Source organism: Vanellus vanellus (assembly GCF_965231255.1).
Source record: "Vanellus vanellus genome assembly, chromosome: 7".
NCBI lineage: Eukaryota > Metazoa > Chordata > Aves > Charadriiformes > Charadriidae > Vanellus > Vanellus vanellus.
Window position 1 is genome coordinate 377,734 of NC_138912.1, and position 14,819 is coordinate 392,552.

The 14,819-nt window shown below is 47.3% G+C and overlaps 1 protein-coding gene across 1 annotated transcript in view; it reads right to left on the reverse strand.

Moving 5' to 3' along the window:
- The window catches only part of INPP5A (inositol polyphosphate-5-phosphatase A), a gene marked incomplete at its 5' end in the record, with an annotated part of 249,378 nt that overhangs the window by 86,354 nt on the left and 148,205 nt on the right, over nucleotides 1-14,819 (reverse strand). Inside the window, 2 exons of the mRNA XM_082486228.1 lie at nucleotides 5,220-5,339; nucleotides 11,979-12,031. Of these exons, the coding sequence (XP_082342354.1) occupies nucleotides 5,220-5,339; nucleotides 11,979-12,031 (173 nt within the window). The remainder of the gene's footprint in view (nucleotides 1-5,219; nucleotides 5,340-11,978; nucleotides 12,032-14,819) is intronic.

Genomic DNA, 14,819 nt, shown 5'->3' on the forward strand with positions numbered 1-14,819 from the left:
TTAACCTTAGTTTAAAGGGGGGGATGACTGAATATTAACGAGCCGAGCCTCGGGGTGTTTAATGAAAAGCTCTTTTTGAATGCGATCTGGGGTTTTAACCCTTTGTTAGGAGACATTTGGATGGAAGGTTTGTTCGCCCTGGGAGTGCGTTCTATTTGAATACGCAGAAATTGCACTAAATGTTTGAAGGCACATGATTACAGAGAGCTTTCACTCGATGTTAAAATCACTGTTGCAAGAAAGAAATGAAATAAAATAAAAAATCCGCCCCCCCCCCCCCCCCCCAGGCGAACTACTCCTCGGATCTTCTCAAATGACCCAGATCTTTAGAGCGAAGTTTTCCTTTGCCTAGAAACTAAGTGGCTTTTCTTTTGCTCATTCAGCTGCTAGTTCTGGGAAAAGCCCAAAGAGAAACATTTAGATTGGAGGGGTCTTTGAGAAGATGTGACAGTTGACTGATGAGCATCCATAAAATGACAAAGAATAGTTGTGTGGAGCCGGTGCATCACATCGCCTCTCCCTGGGAAACTAATTGCTCTGAATTGTTAATAGTAACATTATTTTTCTGGCAATCATTTCTTTTGAATACCCAAAATGAGCATGAAACAGCTCCTTTGACCGGACATAAAAGTTAAATGTCCCAATGTTGATCAAATTAACTTCAGCTATGTGACAATGGACTATATTTGTGAGAAAATAATGAAGGGCACAAAGGGGAGCTTTATGCCAAGATTTCACAGTTGTAATGTAAAAATGTTTCTGTTGAACTAGGCCAGGGAACATTTCAATAGGGAAACAGAAGAGCACTGTCACTTTCTTTAAAAAAAAACACATTCATTTTATGGATCTGAATGCTGGAGATAATTTCAGGAAGTTTAAATGGCTGGCACGCCACGGACCGCAGGATGAGGCTGACACCTCACGTCCTTCTCCTTCGCAAACTCTCCTCCAATACTTTTGAAGGCCCCCGTCCTACAGCTTCCACTCGTTCCCCGGCCCGGCGACCGAATTCAGGAGGCGCTTCTCCCCAGCAAGTGTCTAGAGGGCACGATTAATAAGCCAATATGATTAATTAATGAGACATTTGCACAAGCATTAATTACAGCAGATGTATGAAAGACTAAACGAAAATGTAACCTACATTTCCTTTCTTACTCTCGTGTACAGCTTCAACCCGCCAACTTCCGAAAATACAAAAATGCAAGTATTATGCAAACGCGGCTAATTGTACACAGGAATTATCCAAAAAGGGGCCTGGAAGAATTTTTTTTGCCCCACAAAAGATAAAGCAGGTGTTCTTATTCTCATTTATAGAGCAAACTCAGTTTTGACTGTATTTGTGTCTACCCGGAACGGCGTAATTCACCCCTGGGAATGTAGTTTGGCTTTACATTAGCACTGACTCAGTACACACGCAGGTTTTCTACACGTACACTGCATATGTATTTGTAAACACACAAGCAAATATTTGCTTAACACCAGTGTCATTCCAACTCCCTCAGTCACTGAAGACTCTGTCTAACACCACGTTTTCCACACTTGCAAAACGGCAAATGCCGAAGCCAATCCGGCTCGGCACCCCCCAGCGAGCTGTCTTTAACAGCACTCTTCTCACTACAAAACTCATGTTTAACATTATTAAAGCTAAATCACTCCAGAAAACCATTGTAAGATTAAACCTTTCTACTCCCCAAACATTTTATTATGATCATTAACAGAGCCCCTCAGGAGAAAACTTTTAGCGGCAACTTCGAACCATTCACTCGCCGCTTCTTCCCCCTCTAACTCCGCCTCTCAGGCAGTTCGGGATGCTGCGCAGCTTTGTGCCTACGCGTTAAGACCTTGCAGTTAAAATAAGTCTGGGGAAACCGACTTCCCTGATGATTTTAACAGTTAAACCAGTTCACCTGAGATCTATTTGCAAACTCTTCTCTTTTTTAGATTTCCAACTCCTGCGATAGGTTTTACCTTACCCGAAAAGGCTGCACTTAATTCATGTTTATGAAGATGCAGCGCCAACAGAACTGCGCTTTCACTCACTCCCACAGTGACCTAAACCAACTGTGAGAAGGTGTTGCTGTTTCATTCAGCCAAGGTTTAGCTCATTAAACTGTTTTCCTTCTCAGTATTGTTCACCGGGTTTGAACTGCATTGCTGTTAAATGCTCTTTAGCAGTTTAAAGGCTTTAAAGGAAAAGACTTATCAGTCTCTGTTTTTAACAGCACTAAATCTGCATTATTAGTTCATGCAGATAAGGGGATTTAAAAGCTCAGCTTGAAACCTCTCTCTTCTGTATTTATCAGACACTGCATAGTTCCAGTAGCTCAGCTGGAAATGTAGATCTATGAAGCTTTAAAGAGAGATTAAAGCCAAGAAAAGAAGTACTTTTCCCCCCTATAGACGCTCTCACTTTCCCTTTTCCTACTGTCTGAAGGAGTGATGGCAGACAATGGTCAAAGATGGTTCCCAAAACCCCCTGAATGGGGACACTGTTGGTGGTAGCATTCATTCAAAGTGAGCTTCAGTGTATTGTCCTCCCCAATCAGCAGATCAGAATAGAGTTTGCTGGTGGCTGCCAAAAGGTTAGCAATGCCCATGAAAGGGGTTTCCCATTATTCACTGCTCTTACAGAACTCCCCCTTTGTGCCAGTCAGCCCATCGTTTGGGTGAGGTCCGGATCTGCGGCTGGCTGCTCCCTCAAAATGAACAATTGGGCTGAATGCGAGCTCACAGGGGTAGCGCGCAACCTAAAATCCCGGGTTTTCTTTTCCACGGACAGGGGAGTCGGGGCAGTTTTTGGCAGTGTCACATTTTGAAGATATACCATCATGACATCTCTGACCCGCAGCTGACACTAATACTACAGTCTTATTACCTTACCCCTGCCGGGGCGTCGTGGGAGGTCTGCAGCCAAAATCAGCTAATGAAGCACACTGTATGCCGTAAACAAGTGTGCAATAAATGACGCGAAAGGTTTACACAGGTTTGCCAAAGTTCCCTCGTGCAAAGCACAACAAAAGGAGAGGAGACCAATGGAGCCAAGAAAAAACGAAATAAAAATAGGCCTTCCCCACACTGCCGCGTGTAACAGAACCCCCAAATCCGCGTCTCAAACTGCACTGAGAGTAGATCCTGATCTTACTGCATCTCTGTCCTCTAAAAAGGGATCTTTCATAAACCCCTTTTGCAAACCTTCCAAGTGCCTCCAGTGTTTTCTGATCATCCGAACAGGTTTTACAAGTGATACAAGAGAAGACATACTGGATTTTCCCTCTTCATCCTTGTATCACCCCCAAAAGTGAAAATAAATGCCTATTTTGGAGAAATTCCTGCTCAGCCCTCTGCTGGGGTGCACAGGAAAAGCACTTTGTACATAGCGGGAGAAGCAGTCGCAGCTGCTAAATTATGTGCCTGTCTTGAAATGAGATGGAACTTACAGAAAGAAATAAAACTTTGGATGGAATGTGGTTGAAGAAGCATTTATAATCCATTCCACATTTCAGAACCTTTTTCAGTGGAAATCTGTGTAGGGAAGAATGACACCACCGCATATGCAAAGACATTTTCAACGCATAACTTAGTTTGGTTCAGGAGCGGCTTTAACTTGCCGGCTGCTGCCAGAGAGAGCCGGAGAGCAGTCGGTCACTTGTCGGTGGGGAATTCCTCCCCGCTCCCGCCACGCCGCGGGACGGCTGTGGGCGAACGCCCGGAGGAAGAGAGGCAGCGACCCCGTCCTTCCCCTCGGCGCCCTGCGGTGCCGGGCAGCGGCTCCCCGCCAGCGCGGGCACCGGCTCTCCTGGCCCCGGCGGCACGGGGCTGCGCCAGGCCGGGCCGGGCGGCCGTGCCCACGCTTGGCCGTGGGGAGGGCGCAGCGCCCGGCGCTGCCCGGGGTCCGCTGCAGAGAGCTCGCTCAGCCCGGCACAGGGCACACCGCCGGACACCCGCGACGGGGCAGGAAAACAGCAGGGGCAGTGCTCGGCTTTCGCTTTTTCCAGCCTAAGCAGTGTGTTTTACGCACCGTCTCACGCCACAGATCGCAGCGTATGCCACGGCTGCTTTGAAGAGACACTCCAAAGCTCTGTTTTTCAGGCCAACATGAAGTCAAGCAGGACCTCGTAAGAGAAATACCTGTTTACTTTGCCAGTACACATATGCCCACGCAGAAACAATTTTTTCTTACTCAAGAAAAAAAATGTCTTTTTTTCTGTCCTTATAAGTGCTAATTCGGGCAGCTGTAAATTGTTGGGTATTTGTGGGACTCTCCTCTGCATTGTACCGCCCAGCAGATGAATCAGCTCTGTAACACCGTTATAAACCATGAAGTTATTGATAACAGCGACGACTGCACACGATGCTGTGTCGCGGCCTCCTGCACTTGGCAGCACGGAGGCCGGAACCCACAGGGGCTGCTCTTGAGGGCGCTGGAGCCCCTGACTCGAAAGGAGAGGCTGAAAGAGCTGCACTTCACAGAATCACAGCATCCCGGGTTGGAAGGGACCGCAGGCATCATCTGGTCCAGCCTTTCTTGGCAAAAGCGCGGTCTGGACAAGATTTGTTCAGTTCAGGCGAAAGGTGGCTCCATCTGTCCGGTAGCCACAGAGAAGCCAGAGCCAGGCTCTCCTCAGCAACGCGCACCAAAAGATGGGGGCCACGGACACAAACGGCTTTGAGGGAAACTCTGACCGGACATTAGGGAGAAGTTGTTTCACAATGAGGTTAGACAACGGGTGGCCCAGAGGAGCTGCGAACCACCGTGCGTGGAGCTTTCCACAGCTCAGGTGGACGGGCCCTGAACAACCCGCCCTGGGGTTGGGGACCGTCCTGCTCTGAGCAGGAGGATGAACAAGAGGCTCCCAGAGGTCCCTTCCAACGGGAATCATCCTATTATTCTGTAACTGAAAACACACTTGAATGGCAGCTGTACGTCAGCTCCAGGCAGACTAAAAAGGAGCTAGTCTAACTGGCACATTTCAAAAATAAACCTACTTTCTCCTCTACAAGTTCTGGTGATTTCCCAACCTCAGTAATTTAGCTTAAAAGAGTAAGCGACATGAACTGACCTGTAATTGGCACCGTCTACAAAACTCTGACAAGAAGTGACCATTTTCAGTTCACAGAATAAAAATCTCTACATTTTTGAGCGCGCCTTTTGAAACATCTTTTATACGCTGCTTACGAACACAGAAGATGGAAAGAGGCTAGTAAAGGCTAATACATACCTATCAAGTACATAGCCAAGAGCCTTATGCCGTATTCCTGAGTAAACCGATGGGCTTGTTTCCCAAGCAATTAAATTGGAAGCATCATGGAAAAGATGAATGTTTACCAAGTCAAAGGCACTATGACAAAAAAGGAAAAAATAAAATGATTCAGGATAAAAGAAAAAAACATTTGTTGCATCAGCAAAGCATTCAACATAATAACACTGTATTCTCTCGTATGTTACCTTAATATTTACTCACACAGACTGTGCAAATTAAGCTATCATCATCAGAAAATTGTCAAAGACCATCATCAAACTTATGACAACTCATCCACAGGTAAGACTGCATCTAGGCTGGCTTTTGCTTAAAATATGCATAATATGAAAATGAAACACCATTTGTCAGTTACAATTCACAGAAATCGAGCAGTACCCTCTCACTAAGACATTTTTAAACCAAAAAATGAATTGTACACAAACAACTGCAAGTTAAAAAAGCTGCAGCTAAATACTGAGTAGAACTGTGGCTTTGCAATAAACAAAATGAAAAGCTCTTGACGGGAGAATTTTACTGACTAAATCGTATCACTGCAACTCCTTATCTGTCCCTGGGTGGAGAACGCCAAGGGAGCAGTGGTCAATCCGCACACTGCTTCTAGCCGGGAATCCAGAACCCCAGACTGGTGGGGGTTGGAAGGGCCCTCTGGAGCTCCCCCAGTCCCCCCGCCCACCAGAGCAGGGGCACCTCCAGCAGTGGCATAGGACACGTCCAGGCGGGTCTGGAATGGCTCCACAGTGGGAGACTCCCCCCTCTCTGGGCAGCTGTGCCAGTGCTCTGCCGCCCTCTCAGCAAAGAAGGTCCTCCTCAGGTTGAGATGGAATTTCCCATGTTCCAGTTTGTGCCCGTTGCCCCTTGTGCTGTCACTGGGCACCGCTGAACAGAGCCTGGCCCCATCCTCCTGCCACCCGCCCTTCAGATATTGATCAGCATTGGTGAGATCCCCTCTCAGCCTTCTCTTCTCCAGGCTGAACAGCCCCGGGGCTCTCAGCTTCTCCTCACAAGAGATGCTCCAGTGCCCTGAGCATCTTTGTAGCCCTTCGCTGGACCCTCTCCAGCAGTTCCCTGTCCTTCTTGACCCGGGGAGCCCAGAACTGGACACAGTGCTCCAGATGTGGCCTCACCAGGGCAGAGCAGAGGGGGAGGATGACCTCCCTCCACCTGCTGGCCACACTCTGCTTGATGCACCCCAGGATGCCATTGGCCTTCTTGGCCACCAGGGCACAAGGGAAGAAGACACAGGCTGCTTAACTTGGACTGTGCCTGCAAGATCACAGAATCATAGAATTGTCTATGTTGGAAAAGACCCTTAAGATCATCGAGTCCAACCGTTGACCCAGCACTGTCAAGTCCACCACCAAATCATGTCCCTCAGCACCACATCTGCCCATCTTTTAAACACCTCCGGGAATGGTGACTCCACCCCTTCCCTGGGCAGCCTGTTCCAATGCTTGACAATACTTTTGGTGACGAAATTGTTCCTAATATCCACCCTAAACCTCCCCTGGCGCGACTTGAGGCCGTTCCCTCCTGTCCCATCGCCTGTTCCTTGGGAGCAGAGACCGAAACCCCCTCGCTGCCCCCTCCTGTCAGGGCACTGTAGAGGGCGAGGTCTCCCCTCAGCCTCCTCTTCTCCAGGCTGAACACCCCCAGGTCCCTCAGCTGCTCCTCATCAGACATGGATGAGGAGCTTGCCCCAGAAAATCAGTAAAATTTGTACAATTTCACAGCTTTGCTTCCTAACCTGAAGGACAGGAGTAGTAACTCATCCTTTGCTGCTCTGCAGCGAGGGAGGGACTCAGACCACGGTCCCTTCTCCTGCTGCGGGCTGGCCCAGCCGAAGCCCACCGCAGTGGCATTCCCGACGCGCTGCTGGTGCTGCACTCTGGAAGGACATAACCCCGCGGGGTAACGGCTGTCCCGGCTTTGGGAGCTCTGCCCCCAGGAGGAACATGCAGGAGCCGAGGACTGCTGTGACAGTGCCCAGTGTCCACCTTGTGGGATGGCCAAAGACTGACGGAAGACTTTTCTGAAAAGAATGACATTGCTTCTATGGAAGACCTATGGAACTTGGTCTGGTTGATGACAAGAGAAATAGGGATATTCTGGAAGTTTCTTCTTAATGAATGAAACCAACTTCAGACCCCTGTGAAACAAAAACACCTTTCGCCCCCCCCTTCCCCCCCCCCCCCCAAGCTGAATTACAGAATCACAGAACGGTTTGGGTTGGAAGGGACCGTTAAAGATTGTCTCCTCCAACCCCCTGCCATGGAATGCAGGACGTCTTTCTGAACTCTGGTTTCCCACCGCTGACTGACAGGACACATCTGCATGGCAAACAGAGAGCTGTCCAGATGTTATGGCCGAGCTGGCGTTCTGCTTTGTTTGCTCTGCTTGTGGCTTTTTGTGTCCCAGGACCTGGTCTGCTTTTTAAAAAACTCTATCATCCCTTTGCTTTGCCGTTAAGGTCTGTTGGCGATGGAACTCAGCGAGTCACAGTGAAACCAGAACACCTGGAACACTCTTTTCACACAGATTTAGCACCACCACCACCCCACCACTCCACTAACCACCCCCCCTCAAGCAAACCAGGAATGCAGGAATTCCTGAACGAAAGATCCATTTAGTGAGTTTTCAGCCCCCTTTGCGAAGTGAACCACAGCTCAGCCCCACCATCTGACTGTATTACCTTGTCTGGGATTTCGGACTTAAGAAACAGTTTTTCCCTTTATAGGAGCCACACACTTTTAATCCGAACAACTAAATCGTACTGACTTTGCGTTACTAGTCCTGTGCGCGGACATCTCTTGTGTGAGAATTCAGTCTGGAGATAAAAAACAACAGAGAAGGCAAACACACCTTGTGTTCAATGAGCAGTCTGGGGCCTGCAGCGAGAACACGGGGACAGACTTTGGGAGAGGGAGGTATCGAGTAGAAGCCCCAGGCTGTGCACCGGGAGACTCCCGGGCGGTGAGGGAGTCGGGGAACGGATGTGGACACAGCAAGGAACGGCAGTCAGAACAGCGAGTGCACGCCAGGGAGAGACGGGCCACCACGCAGCCGGCGCAAAGGCTCTCCCGCAGACACCGGTGGGGCTTCTGGCTACAGGGAACAGCGCGTCCTGCCGCATGAACTCACAGTGATGCTGAAGTAGTCCTACTAACCTTTGTATTAAGATATATAATTAGCACGTAACTACAAAACATAATCTGGAGAAGATGGCTTGGGATGTCCTTTCCTGTCTGTCTGAAGGACGAACAGAAAGAATCCCTGTAGGACAGGGAGAGACCTCACGGCACGAACTCACCTCCTGCGTGAAGGTGTCTATCAACCATCCCCATCTGCCTAAAACCTGCTTGTTCTTACAACTTGCTAATGAAGGACCTCCCACCTACAATTTCCCTGCCCTTAAATTAACACTCGCATCGCATTAACTGTTTTCCTGCAAACGAAACTGATTTCCTTTGGCCCTTTCTGCAGGGGAGCCCGACAGCAACCGGTCTCCCAGATGTGGTGAGCCAAGTTTTTCAACTCCTCCTCAAACCCCCCTACCGTGCCTGACTCTCCCGTTCCTTCTCCGCTTACCTAAAGCACAGCACAGAGCGCTCTATTGAAAGCTTCCGCAGGAGTCAATTAAATAATTACCGTTCCTTCCTCCTTCCATGTCCTTCACATGATGGATCTATCAACACATCGCAGTAAAATAATAATGAACTGTATTAAATTTCTTCTCCCTTGACCCTCTTCTACAGTATGGGTAATGGGTCAGTTATTCCCAATGTTGTATTTGTGCTTTTGAATTCTCCTCCCAAGGAGCAATGTTTTGCACTTCCCTGACTTTAATCTTGCAATCCTACTTTTGCTAAAATAATAAACCAATTTGGATTGCCGATTCTGACCTCTGATACACTTGCAAATATTCCCGGGTTGGTGCCATACCTACCTTTTATAAATGTATTCTCTACTCCATCCTCCCTACCAAATATAAACTATATATGTAAACTGTAGTAAAGACTGTAATGCATTCAGGGCATTATCTTGCACCTATTAAGACAGGAACACTAAGAACTATTGGAATAGAAATAAATACCACCCACCCCCCCTTATATGCAAGATACTAAAAAAAATGGCAAAAAAAGGGTGCACGTAGTTATGCAGTTCTCTTGTTTTTTCTCAACATGAAATCTCTGAGTGCCCCAAGATTCCTTAATTCTTCATTTGCACTTAAGGTAAGCTAATGAAGAATAACGGATGTGAAAAATCTGGATTCACAGAGGAACTCAACTGGGGCAGATCACTGCATCACAGATGAGGAAAAAGAGGACAGTTCTCTGAAATCTTTTAAGGTGACTTTTTTTTTGGTCTTTGGAAGCCCTCTGTTCTTGGCATGAGGTACCATCTATAACGATGTTTCCTAGGCAGGGAAAATTAATACCTCCCTTCAAGGATTCACACAGAAGTATTAACAAGTCTCCTGGCTATATTTTTATTAAACTATTATTAGCATGTAGAAATGTGTAGATCAAAAGTCACGACTACGAAAACGGCCAGAACTTCGTTCATATGCACATGCATGTAGACTGGGTTCAAACACTTACCACACCATGAACAGACACATTGTGCTCTTAGACCTAATGAGGTGTATTTTCCAACCCCTGTATTTTCCATAATATTTCACTTCCATTCTCCAGAAACCGTTCACAGTAACTTGCCCCTTCAACTTCCCATTAGAAACATTTGAGATGTCAGACCATGTGGATCACCATCGCAGACTACTCCAGACACAAAACTCCCACCAGAGCTCCCCTCCCTGCAGATCAGAAGCAGCGGTGAGTCTCCTCACTTTACGCCCCAAAATACCCTCAGGAAACGTAAGTGCAGTATATTATCTGATCAGAACATCTACCTACAGACCGCTCCTTCCAAGAACATCCTTTTTCAGTATCGACCTGCAAGAAAACTGTTCCTTTAAATCTATCTCCGAAGAACATTTTTTTCTTGGAAAGGCCTAAAAATAAATTCACGCTATTTTTTCTGCAAAGAAGAAATCCAAGAGGATAGGAGAGACAGAACCGGGGAAAGTCACGACATAAGAGGAAAGGCCAGATCAGCAATTGGTGCCGAATACCCACTTCTGCAGATCTCTACTGCTGGAATCACATGCCATGTCATATGGATCTGGAAAAATTAACAAGAACCTACATTCTCCCATAGCTGCCTGCCTGATTTCTGGGCCAGAAGTACCTAAAAGGAGACAGCGTGCTGCTTTCTCCTTTTTTGCAAACTGGTTAATCTAATAAACATGCTCATGCAAACAAGCAAGAACACTGTTCAGCACTCAAAAGTCAGCCTGTGCGAACGTTCATCAGACTTGAAAATCAAACTTACGATTTTAAGACATGAAACCACCCCAGGAAGAAGGGAAGAATGTTGAACATTCACATGCATTTAGGTGAGTCTAACACAAGCTAGCAGTAAAGACCAAAACTATGACTAAATGGTAAAAAAGTACGTCAGATTTCCAGGTAGGACTGGAGAAAGCCGAACCATCTGCGGGTTTGTTTATTGAGCTCTCCCGGTGTTAATCACGGGGAATTTTCAAGCCCTCTCAGGTATAGTGTTTTGCAGTCGGCTGCTCCCCCAACAGACACTACCGCTATTGCTACTGCTGTTACTGTTATTAAATGCACCATTTTCAAACAGAGACAGTAAAGCGCTTCAGTTGGGGGTCACCCCTCCTCTCAACACTAGCTGGCACTGCTTCTGCCAAAGGGGCGATCCGGCGCCTAACACCGTGAGGACTCCCACTCGTGCCTTCCTACAGCTGCCTGCCGCCCTGGGCTCCCCCCTCGCTGGGCCGCCGGGCCATCCCGAGGGCAAAATGTCTTTGCTTCTTCTGGAGACCTGACGAGGAACTCCCCCTGCTGTGACCACAGGCAGGTTACGCTGAACTGCAGTCAGCGTGGCGGGACGGGGCGTCCCCCCGGGCGCCGGCGAGCGCGGCGAGCAGCGGCGTGCTGCCCGCTGCCCCTCCACCAGCCCCCGCCTGCCCGGCGCTCCGCTCCACGCCAGGCTGGCAACAAGCAACCTCGCAGAGAAGAGCACCGCGCCTCGGGTTTAAAATGGGAATCCTCACCTGGATACGACAAATAAAAAGTCCTGCTCCAGCAAAAGTGACTTAGTAGGAACTGGTTTTAAAAAGCTGCATTCCTTGAAGGTGGGTCCCTCCGCTGACCGGTGGAAACTGGACCGGGCTCGAGGAGTTCACAGAGAACGACCTCCTTTCTCCTAAACCCCGGCGGCGAGGGCTGCACGTGCCCGGGCACGGGGATCTGACCCAGGAGACGCTGTAGAGCCTCGGCCGCGTCCGGCGAGATGGGGAGCAGCAGTGGAGGGACAGACACTTCAGCTCCCCGCGGCCTCGGTGACAGGCACCAAGCCCCGCTGATGCTGCCTGCCTGAGAGGTGGCTCATGACCTGGATTATCCCGTGCTAACTGCACATACACGCAAATATTAACAGCACGTTCTGCTATGCGTCATTACAACTTACTGAGCACTATGCGCTCAATAAATTAAATAGAAAGCTACTGTTTTGGAACCAATCTGTTCAATGGATAGCCCAAACTATACATACGAATTCCTTCTTTGAGATAATTGTTAACAAAAATATATATAATACACACATAACCAGAACCAACGTAAAGATGCAACTTACCAATCAGTAATACACCATCTCGTTCGAATGAAACCTTTTCTGGACCACTTGCACTGAAAAATAAGCAAATAAGAATCCGTCACCTTAAGTAAAGGATTGCTGTGAAAGTGAAATGTACTTATACAGAACAAAATAAAACAAAGTTCATCCAAAGGCTGTGCATAAGCACTACACACCAACTGAGGTACCCTGAAAACAAACATTGACTCTCTTATAAATCCTGGAATTATTTATCTTTTTGGTCCTACATCAGTTACAAATTTACACTTAAAATTAACAGAAGGCCCAGCAGTTCTTTATGATCGAAAGATAACCAATTAGGAAAGCTTTACAACTGTATTTGCGCTCAGCCTAAACCAGCAAATTCTTACCGCCTATGCACAAATGTCCTGGCTTCTTTGTAATTTTACCTGAACTGTAAAATGTCATCAGAGATTTACATCAAATTAAAATGAACGAGATCTGCTAGAAAGCTATTTCTCCTGCCGAGCCAACCCACCCAATATTTCTATAAAAGTTAAAGGGAATTTAAATAATGGTAAAACATTACATTTATCAAAACTGCAACGTCCGCGAGAAAGCCACAAATCAGCTCACGCCAATGTATGGCACTCCTGTTACGGCAACAGGATTTTTTCAGCACCACTCCAAAGCCGCCGCCATAAATTACAGCCTCCCACAAAAAGACATGATTCTGCATCCTATTTATTCACTGTTAACAATGGCTGCGGGGCTAGGCTAATGTTCTCTGGTAACGAATACTGCACCAGACAGGCCTAAGTAACGACGCCAATGATTCTGCAGCAGAAGACTGCAACTCCTTATTACGAATAAAGTGCCGTCCGCGGCAGAGCATCCCCCGTTCAGCGCCATCGCTCCCCTACGGCTCTGCCCGCAGCAGAGATTTGCCGGATGTATTTATCCGCCTCACTGGGAACCGACAGTCCTCATGAAATTCTGAAGTCCCAAATACTGCTGAGATAGTGAAGGGCCCACAACATCTAAAGGGGCTGTTTTGTGTCACCTTCAGGTCACCGTCACCTACCTCCCCCCGCCCCCTCTGCTGGCACCAGCCCGGTCCCCGCAGCCAAGCTCCCCTCCTTCCCTTGGGCCCCTTCCCCGCCGGGGCTCTCCTTGCACTCCCAACATGCTCACGAAGATTCTAAAGTGTTTGTTTTACTGAATAAATAACAGCTTATTCTTGAAAGCCTGAATGTGAAAACTATTTACTGATAAGCAGTTGTCCTCTTCTATCAAACCCATGAAAATGTGCAAAGTTACTTGTAAACGACAGCTTATTTCGTTGACCGCACTCAACTTCAGAGCTTGTAATTTTGTGGAAAAAGCGTCACCTACACGCTACAAAGCTAAGAAGCAAAAAGTTGTCTACCAAATTTATGCACCCCAGATTTTGGGAAACCTGTTTTTAGCACTTCTTACTTCAGGTGGCACTTTCAGCATCTCCTTTCTGCAGGCTGTGGGACCCTCCCACGCAGACTGCTGCCGCCAAATCCGACTGCGAGAGCCGCAGGGAGAATCCCAGCGGTGCCGGCCCTGCCCACGAAGGGCTGGAGGCTCTCCTTGCACAAGTCTCACCGTCTTTGCTATGCTACGGCAGCACGAGGAAGTAGTCCTCTCAAGACAGTCGAGTCCAAGAACAGTGACTAACAACAAAGTCCTTCATGCAGTGAGTCAAAATTCCTATTTTGATACTGTGGACACACAACGAACAACTTTCTCTGTTCTTGACTTACGTCAAAATCACGACATCTACTCACACTTGGCTTTCAGCAGCTCACGGGACATATATTAAGAGGGAATAAAATAAATTAACAGAACAAATGTTTAGCCAAATGTAAAGATTTCCTATAGACAAAAGGAGAAAAAGCCTCCTAAACCCAGAAGGATTACACGGAGTAAATGGACTTCTCCTGTGAGCACACGGACGTTCACGGCAGCACCCTCCCGCAGACCTCTCCGGTGACGCCTGGCAGCTCACTGCAGCGGCTCTCTCACTACAGTCGGGGGGGAAAGTGCTTTTGAGATATTTAGTAATCAACATCAGTTGTTTGTTGACGCTTATTGGTGCTTAAGTCTTTTAAGAATTTGGGCTTTTGAAAGCACGTAAATTTGCCCAGGTCATATTCTGGGAGCTCACTACTTGAAATCCTGCTGATGGATCCATTCAGAGGGGAGCCAATTTCTCTGAATCCTTACTATTTTTGTCTTTGGAGAGCCCAACTTTTGATTTTTCGTAAACTGCGGCTCTACTGAGAAAAACTCTGTGGTGACTGTTAATAAATATCTACTTTACCCTAAGTATTTTTTTTTCAACGCTGAAAAATAACCTCTCCTGCAGATCCAGCAGTGGCTCCGGTCAGCGAGGGAAGGGCTGGCGGGAGGGCTCACACCCCAAATCCTCCCCGCAGCCCAGCTTCCACGGCTGAACTGCAAACCCCATAATCCAATAAGGTCCCTTCTCTTCACAGTTTCTGTGACGATCATGACAGCGCAGTTACAAGTTGAGATTTGGCAAAATGTCAACGTTTATTCAAAAACAAAACGATGAAAAAAGTTAAATGCTAAAAGCATTCAAAATTGGCTTAAATCTAATCTCAATCAAAAAAGGGGAGCTCTGTCATTTCATTCTTAAAAATAACTATATTGAACTTTTAATTACTGAAGAACAATACATGGAACTTAAAATCAAATAATCCAAACCTATGATGTGGCCCAAAGTAACGTCTTCAATCAAGCTGTCATTTTTCATTTGCTATTTTTCGCTTTGGAAACATAATAGGTACTTCAAAAGATGTAACATTAAAACAGGGCCAACTAGAC